Here is a 12,302-nt window from a genome sequence, read left to right as displayed (position 1 = left end):
CCTGCATTATCCTTAGACAAAGCTCCCTACCTGATCCTCGACTGACCCCGTACAAACCTTTTCTTCCTCTTCATCAAGATACCAGCGTCCATCACTATGTGCCTATGTTGAGTTGCGAGGTTCTCGCTCGAGATCACCTTGCAATCCTCGCACAACCCCTACCATACCTCCTGAGGAAGAGATAGTCAATCTGAGTCTTAGCCACCATACTCCGGAAAGTAACCAAATGTTCCTCCCTCTTTGGAAACATAGAGTTCACGATCACCAACTCAAAAGCTCTAGCGAAATCCAACAATGAGGTACTACCCCTGTTCATATCACCAAAGCCGAAGCCACCGTGCACCTCACCATATCCACCAGCAGACAACCCAATATGATCATTGAAATCCGCTCCTATGAATAGCTTCTCCGTAGGCGGAATACCCCGCACCACCTCATCCAGCGCCTCCTAAAAGCGCCTTTTAACCTCCTTGTCCAAGGCCGTTTGTGGCGCGTAAGCGCTAATGACATTCAGAGGGATCCCTCCAACTACTACCTTAATCGCCATTAATCTGTCATTTACTCGCCTAACCTCTACTACCGACTCTCTAAGCTCCCTATACACCAAAATGCCCACTCCGTCCTTACCCTTCATGACTCCGGAGAACCACAATTTATACTTGTCTACATTCTTCGCTTTCAATACTACCCACCTAGTCTCCTGCACACACGCTATATTTACCCCCCTCTTCTGGAGAATCTTCGCCATCTCTATAGACTTACCCGTCAATGTCCCTATATTCCACGAAGCAATTCTCAATCTATAGGAGACCTTGTTCCCTTTACCCTCTTTAGGCCCCATCCCACCCCCTAAACCTTGCCCTACCCCCCTCCTGCCTACCCGAACTCCCCGAGGACATGACCTTATTAAGCTATTACAAAACGCAGTCTCTATACCTACGAAGGTTTAAAAATGAAAAAGAAAAAAATACCACACAAAACAACAAAGGGAGCAAATAGTAACTACAAGCCCACTACTAGACCGACTAGACTAGTACGAAATACTATGGCAACAAAGTAATTAACATAGGAGATAGAGAAACAGGAGGCGAGATGTACCAATTCCCGCAAATAGAACCTAGAACTTTCGACTTGGTATACTCCCAATGTTGTGGCACCCGACATATAATTGCTCCTCTACTACTTTTGTGTGTGTACCTCCCTACCACCGCCAAATAGCCACAAAAGTGATATTTGCAAAACACACAAACACCTACGGAACCAAGAGAATAGGGGGAGATTATGAACAATTCAAAGAAATCGCAGTTTATGAACAATTTCGCCGAAGCCGGAGCAAGAGACCGGCGAGGAGTTCTTGAATACGTAAATGAATCGCAGTGCAATACAAAATTCATTGGGATTTTATATTTTAAATCCCAAAAGAAAGTAAACTAATCTTCACAAATCCCTACTATCTGGCGGTAAGCTCAATCCGAAAACACAAATGCGTAAAAGCTAAAAGTTCAACAAGGAAAAATGAAATTAAAAAGGGTAAAAATTAAATATACATAAAGAAACCAAAGGCAAGTTTTCTGCGGATGATGAGATCGGAGAATACAACGGATTTGAGAAGAAGAAGATTGAATCAGAAGTTCGTCTCAAATGTAAATTTAAAATAAAAAATCAAGTCGTTGTTCAAAATACCACCTTATTATGAAATCAAAGTTTGTAATTCTAGGTTTTTATTTAAAGATTCAGTACGTGAAAATCCAGTTATTTCAAGAAAGAAAAAAGAGGAAAGAGTTGGTTATTAATTGTAAAGCGCTAAAATTTTGAAAGAAGAAAGCTTTTATATATTTGTATGCGTAAAGATTTCTCTGTGTTTTTATCGATCTCAACACCAAGATTATCGATTCGGCTGAAGTTTTGGAGAATCTTAAGGAAGCTTTCTCTGTGATTAATGTGGATAAAAATGGTTCGATCTCTGCTGATGAGTTGCAGAATGTGATGAAGAGTTTAGGGGAAGAATTTTTGCTAGAAGAGTGCCGGAAAATTATCGGTGGCGTTGATTGTGACGGCGACAGGATCTGATACTGTTACTCAAATTTCTCAAAATATTTCAATTGGTACATGCAAGAAATATGTGCTAGATTCTACCAAGTATACAAATGAACCCTAAAGTACTGCCGCATAAAATTCAAATTGTGTGGCCGCACACACTTTTGTGTAGTCCGCATGTCTCAAAGTTAGGGCAAAAGTATGAATGAAAAGTGCGGACCACACTCAAAATTTTGTAGTCCGCAGAAAAATTGTGCGACCCGCACAAAATTTTGTACGACCATAGTGTTAAAGATTAGAGAACCCAATAGTCTAAACCTGGGGTTGCGTGACCGCACTCAAAATTGTGCGGTCTGCACTTTTGGGTTATGCGGCCGCACTGTGAAATTGTGCAGTCAGCATTTGGTAGTCCGCGGCTACACTCACTTTTGTGTGGTCTGCACTGCCTCTTCTGAGTTTGATTTCCTGTAATTGTCATACATACATCTATGACCTCCAACTCTAACTGATTCCTATCATTATGTATTGCAGACAATGGTTAGATCACGTGTAGAGGTGACACATCAAAATGGAGAGCTTAACCCTCCTGCGGTCGAGGTCGAGGCAAAAGTAACCTACCACTAGCCATACAGAGAGCCATAAGCAAGAAAGCAATCGCCAACAGAGTTCTTGAACCCTCCGAGTCCAGTGAGTATCTCCCATCTAGGGAAGCTTCTGAGGGTAACTCTGTGCAAGCACTGCCTGATACCCAATCTCAACCCTAACAAGTCCCGGGTAGATTCCACTTGAGAGATGAATCCTCTTCCATTGCTAGTTCTTCTGAGGGTTTGGAAGAGGGTAGCCAAGATTCTGAGCCCTCTTCCTCACATGCCTCTGCTGCACCGTTAAATGTAAGATGATGATGATGGCCCAGATGATGGTAGAGAGGGCAAAACTACAGTGGGAGGTCTAGAGAGGTCTAAGAAGACGGAGTTATGGGAGGATCAATTTGTGAGCCTGACTGCCTTTACCAGATTCAGAGAGTGGTGGCCCTAGAGATCCCTCACACTTGAGCGACAGTTCTTAAAGAAGGATTTGGACATTCACAACCCAAATGTCCTTAGATAGTTCCAGGAGCGAAAGCGAGGGAAATGGTTCGCCCACAATGTCATCGATGCAAATGAGTACTTGGTTAAAGAATTTTATGCCAATGTGGCTCACATTAAGAAGGGTACCAAGATAACAAAAGTGAAAAACCTGAAAGTCAGATTCGACTCATGTGCTCTGAACACTTATGTGGGCATTGAAGAAGTTGAGGCGGTCCAGTATTTGGAAACGCTTGCTATGGGTGATGCAGCTCACCCGTGGCTAGCTGAGATTTTGGCTGCTCGAGGACCACCACCCCCGTGGCTCACAGCAGGGGTTCCTATAGTCCGGTCCACCCTAAATTTTGAAGCCAAAGGGTGGCAGACCTTCGTATGCAGTTGTATTGATCCGTGCTTAAATGAGAACAACCTCCCACTTCCCCGAGAAGTCATGGTGGCTTCAATTATGGTTGGGTACCCGATCAATGTGGGTGCCATCATGTCCACCAACATCACATTAGTTGTCCAAAAAGGTGAAAGATCATACTCGTACCTGAACTTCCTCACAGAGTATTTCAATGATCAAAAAGTGGAGCCGAGGCAGTATGATATGAAAGTAAAGGCCAAGAAGCCTTTCTCATGGTACCACCTACAGGGTGCTGACAACTGGACGTTCAATGGTAAGGAAACTACCTCCGCTGGCTAGTTTGAGGAGCCAACGGTAGTAGTTACTGATTTAGCTACCGAGCCGTCCATAGATGACATGCCTTCCACAGCAGCCGGTCCTTCCACTGGAATAGCAGACATGTCACCACATTCTTCTTTTAGACCATCAGCTTCATTATCAATGCCAACCTCATCCATTTACCCACAGACTGCGCTGCGAGTCTCCCAGACATTGGCGAGTCTTAACAAATGGATGCAGGCAGCTACCTCAAAGCTGTCTGACATATCCAGTGTTGTTGCAGCACAGTCTTCTACCTCAGCAGCACCACAGGTACCTCCGTCAGTGGAGGAAACATTGAAGAAGATTCTAGAAAACCAGAAGACTATCATGGCTACAGTGGTGGCACACGGGAAAGCTATTGAGGATTTAGGCAAACAGGTTAAGAAGATGAGGAAATCTCAGGCATCAAGGAAGTCAGTGGACAAATTGAGCAAACAGGTAGCTTAGCTTGCATGAGTTGGAGATATCCCTCTTCACCTTCTTATGGAGATAGCCCGAGTAGCACCGGCAGTACCCGAGGCATTAGAGGCAGTAGCCAGCTAGTCTGAGGAGCCGGACCTTACTACCCACACCGTTGAGGAGATGCTCAGCAACCCTGTTGTCCCTCAGCTAGGTGATGATGAGATATAGTTAAAGGAGACCGGGGGTGCAGAGAATGCCATGCACATTGAGACCACATAGGGAGTTCTTTTAACTCTCTACCCTTCCTTGTTCTTATTTTGGTCAAGCACTGGGGACAATGCTTATTTTTATTCGGGGGGTGGTCTATTTTGATTGATTTGACATTGACATTGGCCTGTAATAACTCTTATACTCTTTTTTTTTCTCTTTGGTTATGTATATATTATTCCCTTTCATTTGATGTATATATTCATTTCCCTTCAGTTTGTATAAGTTGTCTTACTTTCCATAGTTCATTTCATAGCTTATTTAGTTTGACTTTCTTAGTAGTAGAACTTCTTATTTGCTTTAGTAGCTTCTTTTTGACTTGTTAGCTTCTTTTTTTGTTTAAGTGAACAATAAGCCTTTGGTTTTCTTAATGTCACGGTTCTTTCCAAAGGTGGGTTTTGTGTGAATCGGGTAGCTCTTCCCAATGATGGATGGCGTGACAACCTTCTTAAGGGATTGAGTCTGTTTTCTTTTATGTTTATGTAAAAATAGTAGTAATGAATAAAAGGGTCTCAAGCATCCTTCACTTGGTACCAACACATTTACCGATGGCCTTATGGTTAAAAACAAGTTGTTGGCAGAAAATAGCTCTAGTTGTGATTTTTTGACCCTTGTGTTGACTTAAGCAGTCATCGAGTGGTTCAGACGAGCCATTTGTGATTATCAATCTTAACTAGTGTTGTTGTGGGCCCTCAACTCCATTCTCTTTAGCAATCCAGTGGCATGAGAGGTGTGATATTGAATTGCAAGTCCAAGTACCCATGCCAATAGTCTAGAACTTGCCCCAAAAAAAATTTTAGGTGAAATTCTAAGTATATCTTGGATTGAGAAATGATTGTAGGCTCTTCTTGATCCAATTTGAAATTTGAAATCTTCCATATCCTACCAATGTGATATCTCTAGTCAACCCATTTTAGCCTAAGCCCTTTTTTCAATAACCACATTACAAGCCTTTATCCATTTTGTAATGACCCTCTCTTGGCACCCGATATTTCCTTAGTATTATTGAGAAACACTTGGCAACAACATAAGTTTGGGGGAGAGACGAGGAGTTTAAAAGTGATATAAAGGTACAAAGAAGGAGAAATAAATGAAGAAAAGAGAAGGCAAAAGAAAGAAAGAAATAACAAAAAGAAAAATGCCAAAAAAAAGAGTAAATAAAGTAAAGAGTTAAAGGGATTCAAAGAAAAACAAAGATGAAAGGAATGGAGTAAGCAAAGAAGGAGAAAATGAGTATCATAACCAAGAAAGTGTGACTCTAAGTCTCTCTAGTTCCCCCGAGAAAAAGAAATTGACTCAAAGAGTCGACAAAATATGAGCCAAAAAGAGAAAATGGAGTGATTAAAGAAAGATGAACCCATTCTATTCCAACAAGTCCTACCTTGATCCAAAAGCCTTCAATACATATATGAATTCAAGTTGAGTGAGCTTACACTAGTGGTGATTTACCTGAGGAGCAAGCATATGGTACTTAAAGTCGTACTTGTGATATTCTTTTGAGAGAGATGAGCAAACTTTTCATAATTCTTGATTTGAGTGTTACATTCCTAAGTGAGTTAAGCTAACGGAGAGTAGAGGAGGAGTTTGGGATCCACAATGACCTACGTGAAAGAGCGAGCTTCCTTGATGAATAAGTCAACTTTTGATGCTCTAGTGTCACATTAGAACTATTGTACTCAAAAAGTCAAATCATTGCATTGTTGATAATTCATACGTGTTGTGGGTAATAGTTGGTCCCAATTGATGTGTGATTGATTTATCTTAGGCCAGCTGAAATACACTTTTTCTAGTGGAGGTGGGAATTACCTTATTTGCTTGAGGACAAGCAAAAGTTTAAGTTTGGGGGAGTTTATAAGTAGGAATTTTGACTGCTTATTTGCACTCTTTTACTTGCGTTTTAGCTCAAAATTGCTTAAAGGTATTTCCGAAAACTAATGAAATGTGCTTGCTTGCAGGAGTGTTAGAATATGAGCTAAAGAGATGAAAATCAACTCAAGAAGGAGTAATTTTGGATAAGGACAAAAACAAGGCTAAAAGGGCACTGTGCGGACCGCACAATATTGAGTGTGGCCGCAGATCATGAAGAAAGCCTCTGACAAGAAAAGCTTTGCAAAGTGCAGACCGCACAATTATGGTGTGGCCGTAGAAGATAAAGTTTAGAGAGATGAGATTTTAAGTTCATAAAGATATGCGGACCGCACCATTTTTGTGCAGTCGCATAATCAAGAGCGCAGACACACTTAGAAATATGTGGTCCGAAGAAGTCCCACAATGACAAAGCCCAAGGTCAAGAAGTACGGACCGCATTATAATTGTGCAGCCGCAGAAGCAAGAGTGCGGCCACACTCATAAATGTGCGATCCACAGAAGTTAAAGGAGTGCGGCTGCAACCCAGAATTGTACGGCCGTAGAAATGGAAATTGCCAAGCCAAGTTTCATTGTGCGAACCGCACATATAATTGTGCAGCCGCACAACCTCCACATGGGCAATTTTGTCAGATATTTTCAGCTTAATATAAATAGAATTTTTTGTCATTTTTAAGTTAAGTCTTGTAAGTTGGGAGCACCTGAGGCGTTTTTATTTACTGTATTGGGTAACATTATACTAGATTAGCTTCTAAACATTAGATTTTCTTTCCTTAATCAAGTATTATGAATTCTATCTTAGTTTCTTCTTTAATTTCATCATTTTCCATGAGTAGCTAAACCCTTATCTAGGGTTGTGAACTTGTGACCCAACCCTAGTATGGGTACTTAATGGGTAATTGATTTATGGCTTATTTATGATTGGGTTTATGATATTTAGCCTAGTTCTTGCTTGAATTTGAGAATTGATGGTTGCTAACATTGATTCATGCTTATTTGACTCAGTCTCTCCTTGAGAAAGAGAGACTAAGTCAAGGAAAACTTGGCAAACTAGGAATTGGGGTGAACTCAAGAAATTGATAGCCCCAATTAAAGGGTCAAACCTAGAGATAGTAAGACCCAACTAGAGCATTTATCACTTGATTTGTGAAATACCCGTTTGGACTTGAGAAAGCCAAATCGAGCAAAATCACTCAAACTACTGAGAGGTATAGAGTGAGTAATTGAGTGTGATTTCTATATTATATCCCGATCAACCAAACATGCCCTAAAGCTCTAAATCCGTTAGGTAACTAACTAGGCAAAAGTTACAACCCTAGATCTTTCATAACTTGAAAAACAACCAAAACCAAAAATATTGTCTCTTAGCTCTACAATTACAATCAATAGCTTAGAAGTATAAGTAGAAACAACAATCGAAAATGTGGAAGTGTAATTTGAGGCACATCATACAATCACACTAGATGTATACCTAATCCAAAATCTAACTCCCTGTAGATTCGGCCCCGACTTGCGTTGGATTTTTATTATTTCTTCGACCGCCTCACAACCTATATTTGTGGTGTGAGTTTGGGTGACACCATAAACCCCGGCCAATAAAACAAGTTTTAAAGTTTACAACCCATTAGGCAAATACCTTGGTGAAGATCATAGCCCTAGGCCTTTTACATTATTTTAAAAACATCCAAAAATAATATTCTCTAGTTTTATATCTTTAGATTACAATCATTAGCATAATTGTAGAAGTACAAACAAAACCATATTTGTGGAAGTCAAATCTAGATACTTTACTTGCTCTATTCAAATATATACTACTAATTCCCATCTTAGCTCCCTGTGGATTCGATCCCGACTCCTTGTTGGGTATCATTATTACAATCGATCATTTCATAACCTCGAATAGAGGTGTGACTTGGACGATATCAATTTTTTGTGTTGTTGTTGGGGAGCTAAAAATGGATTTAGCTATATATTTGGTTTTGTGTGTGAATTATCTTTTTTCCTTCCGTGTTACTAATCTTTTTTGTGAAACAATTGTAGGTGAAACAATGGCTCTAAACAACAATGATCCTCTTGGAAACATGCCTATGGGGACGTGGACGTGGAAGATGACCAAGTTGAAGATGTTCCTCTTGAACCTCAAGCAAATACACGAGGCTGACCGCCTCAAGACAACGTTCTTGTTCTACCCCCACCTCCACCAAGAGCGGCTCCACACCGGGTGGTGCCGAATGAAGGGTATGCAAGTGCCAGAGTCCTAGCCCTTACACTCACATTGTTAGAGCAATAGGGATTCTTCATCGTGGCTCTGAATCAAAATGCATACAAACACTTGAAAGGGTTTGTGGACACTTGTTGGGGGAGTAAACAGACAAATGTCTCCGATGATGCTTTAAGGTTGAAGCTATTTCCTTTCTCTCTACAAAGGACATCTTTAGATTGGTTGGAGAGGTTTCCAAACCATTCTATCCATACATGAGATGAATTGGCAGAGAAATTTATTTCCAAGTTCTTTTCTCCCGTTCATATTGCTACTCTTAGAGATGAGATTGTAGCATTCAAACAAGAATCCAATGAGCCTTTGCATGATATATGGGAGAGGTACCAAACTATGGTGAAAGAGTACCCAAACAATGACATGACAGAGACTATGATTCAACAAACTTTCTATAGGGGGATCAATACTACCAATCAATGCATGGTCCACCAACTTGTCGATGGGAATTTCATGACAATGCTATATGTGGAAGCTTGTGAGATCTTAGATGAAATGGCAGATTCTTCATCGGCATGGCAAAGTCGAGCAAATGTTCCTCAAGGTGATCCAAACGTGATTCACCTACATAAAGAATTGCATGATCATGATCACGAATCAATTAGCCAAGGCTCAACTTCAAAAAATGCAAGGTCCTAAGAAAGTCAACGCAATAGAGGCAGTTAGTATGATGGTAAACAAGAGAAGGTAAAATGGTCCTCAAGTGCAAAACTGTGTGGAATATTTTGTGCAAGATGATAGTGGGTTTGATCAAGATGAATCGTACAATAAGCAAGAGGAGGAAGTACAATATGTGAAAAACTTCCAAGGTCAAAGAAACAACTCTCAAGGCCCGAATCAACAATAATGTCTACGTCAAGGAAATCAAGGTAATTGGAATTCTAGCAACCAAGGTAATTGGATTAGCGGTAAAAACCAAGGGAATTGGAACAATAGAAACTATCAAGGAAATTGGAATGGTCAAAATAACCAAGGCAATTGGAGTGGCAATAATCAAGGATATTGGGGAGGCAATAACCAAGGAGGGTGGAACGGCAACCAAGGGAATCGGGGATCGGATTTTCAAAGTCCCCCGATGTATCAACAACCAAGCGGCCCACCTCCTTATCCTTCACATGGTCCAAGTTCTTCCAACAATGAGATGGGACGAATTGAGAACATGTTCAAACAAATGGTGGAGAATAATACTGACTTCGATGCCCAACTATCCTATCACAACACTTCAATTCGCAATTTGGAAGTTCAATTGGGGAAAATCTCGCAAGTTTTAAACACTCGTCCTAAGGGGGCACTACCAAGTGACACGGTGGTGAACCCAAAGGATGAGAACAACACGGGACATACCATGGCCATTACTACAAGGAGTGGAAAATGTGGGGATGTAACCACCTCAAGTCAAAAGAAACTTATGGATGATGAGCAAGTGGTACAAGAAGATGACATCCCGAACAATGAGGTGCAAGAAAATGATAAAGTGAGGATTGATATCGATGACACTGTGGAGGAGACTCATGAGGAAGTAAACCCATCTAGAGAGCACATTATTGACATACCGGAACCGGTAGTGCCAAAGGCTAAGGCATCAATGCCTAGGCCTCCTCCTCCATATCCTCAAAGGCTTGCCTAGCAAAATGGCAAGAATCAATTCAAAAAGTTCATTGACATGATGAAAAGGCTATCTATTAATGTGCCATTGGTTGAGGCTTTAGAGCAGATGTCCAATTATGCAAAGTTCATGAAGGACTTGGTGACAAAGAAGAGGTCGATAAATTGTGAAACTATAAAGATGACTCATCAAGTGAGTGCAATTGTGCATTCAATGGCTCCTAATTTGGAAGATCCCGACGCTTTCACAATCCCTTGTACCATTAGAAGTGCTGACTTTTCTAAAGCTCTTTGTGATCTTGGGGCAAGTATCCACTTGATGCCCTATTCTATTTTCAAGATTTTGGGAATTGAGCAACCAAAACCTACATCTATGATATTACTAATGGCGGATCGTACCATAAAGAGACCGTTGGGTATAATTGATGATGTGTTGGTTCGTGTTGATAAATTTATTCTCCCGGCGGATTTTGTTATTCTTGATTGTGAGGTTAATTATGAGGTGCCAATCATTCTTGGGAGACATTTCCTTGCTACGGGGAATGCTCTAGTTGATGTTGAAGCCGGAGAACTTACTTTCGGGGTTAGTGATGAGAAAGTGGTTTTCCATATGTGTAAGTCTATGAGGAAACCCAATAGCAATGAGGTGTGGTTTTTCATAGACTTGGTGACCGATGTGATTATTGATGAAGCAAGTACCATGATGAATGTTGATGATACTTTGGAGGTCGTCTTGCTCAATTGTGATGATGAAGAAATGGAAGGTTACGTGGAATGTGTGATCGCTTTGCAAGGAATGGGGTCGTTCACTTATGAGCCTCACAAGTTGTCCTTGGATCTTGAGAATAGAACCAATCCTCCAACATAGCCTTCAATTGACGAGCCTCCCATTTTAGAGTTAAAGACATTACCTCCACATCTTCGGTATGAATTTCTTGGCCCCTCTTCTACTTTACCGGTTATAATTTCCTCTTGTTTGACTAACGTGCAAGTAGATTCAACATTGGCGGTGCTTAATAAGTGGGATTTTGACTACTTATTAGCGCCTTTTTGCTTTCGTTTTAGTCCAAAAGTGTTTAATTGTAATCCCAAAAACTAATGAAATATGCTTAATTACCGGTGGAAACTGACGGAGGCTATGATTCAACAAACTTTCTATAGGGGGATCAATACTACCAATCAATACGTGTTCAACCAACTTGCCGGTGGAAATTTCATGACAACGCCGTATGCGGAAGCTTGTGATATTCTAGATGAAATGACGGATACTTCATCGGCATGGCAAAGTAGAGAAAATGTTCCTCAAGTTGATCCAAATGTGATTCACTTGCATAAAGAATTGCATGATCATGGGCAAGCAATTGCCAAGTTGACCACCACAATGAATCAACTAGTCAAGGCTCAACTTCAACAAGTGCAAGGTCCTAAGCAAGTCAATGCAATTGAGGGAGTTAGTATGATGGTAAATAAGAGAAGGCAAAAGGGTCCTCAAGTGCAAAACCATGTGGAAACTTTTGTGCAAGATGATAGTGAGTTTGATCAAGATAAATCGTACAATGAGCAAGAGGAGGAAGTACAGCATGTGAACAACTTCCAAGGTCAAAGAAATAACTCTCAAGGACCGAATCAACAACAATGGAAGCCTCAAGGAAATCAAGGGAATTGGAATTCTAGCAACCAAGGTAATTATAATGGCAATAACAACCAAGGGAATTTGAACAATAGAAACAATCAAGGAAATTAGAATGGTCAAAATAACCAAGGCAATTGGAGGGGCAATAATCAAGGATATTGGGGAGGCAATAACCAAGGAGGGTGAAACGGCAACCAAGGGAATCGGGGGTCGGGTTTTCAAAGGCCCTCAATGTATCAACAACCAAGACCCACCTCCTTATCCTTACCATGGTCCAAGTTCTTACAACAATGAGATGGGATAAATTGAGAACATGTTCAAACAAATGATGAAGAAGAATGCCGACTTTGATGCTCAACTAGCCTCTCACAACACTTCAATTCACAATTTTGAAATTCAATTGGGGCAAATCTCGAAAGATTTAAC

At 40.8% G+C, this 12,302-nt stretch overlaps 2 protein-coding genes across 2 annotated transcripts; one reads left to right on the top strand and one right to left on the bottom strand.

Annotated features, from left to right (window-relative positions):
* Positions 1 to 133: 133 nt before the first annotated feature.
* LOC104226619 (uncharacterized) lies at positions 134 to 841 on the bottom strand. Its single transcript, XM_009778648.2, has 2 exons — positions 536 to 841; positions 134 to 448 (listed from the first exon to the last, which is right to left on the bottom strand). The coding sequence occupies exons 1-2, from the start codon at positions 839 to 841 to the stop codon at positions 134 to 136; spliced, it is 621 nt and encodes a 206-aa protein (XP_009776950.2).
* A 9,460-nt stretch (positions 842 to 10,301) lies between these two features.
* LOC138872799 (uncharacterized) lies at positions 10,302 to 11,111 on the top strand. The gene has a single exon (XM_070151219.1). The coding sequence runs from the start codon at positions 10,302 to 10,304 to the stop codon at positions 11,109 to 11,111; it is 810 nt and encodes a 269-aa protein (XP_070007320.1).
* The last annotated feature ends 1,191 nt before the right edge of the window (positions 11,112 to 12,302 follow it).

Source organism: Nicotiana sylvestris, chromosome 1, assembly GCF_000393655.2.
Source record: "Nicotiana sylvestris chromosome 1, ASM39365v2, whole genome shotgun sequence".
Taxonomy (NCBI): domain Eukaryota; kingdom Viridiplantae; phylum Streptophyta; class Magnoliopsida; order Solanales; family Solanaceae; genus Nicotiana; species Nicotiana sylvestris.
Note: the sequence above shows the minus strand (reverse complement) of the source record. Positions and strands in the feature narration are given on the sequence as shown.

Excerpts from the sequence above, each read along its gene's own strand:
- LOC104226619 (XM_009778648.2), bottom strand. The coding sequence starts at position 841 with ATGGGGCCTAAAGAGGGTAAAGGGAACAAGGTCTCCTATAGATTGAGA. Across the intron at positions 449-535 it reads ACAGATTAATGGCGATTAAG|GAGGCGCTGGATGAGGTGGT; the intron begins GTAGTAGTTGGA and ends AGGCGCTTTTAG.
- LOC138872799 (XM_070151219.1), top strand. The coding sequence starts at position 10,302 with ATGATGAAAAGGCTATCTATTAATGTGCCATTGGTTGAGGCTTTAGAG.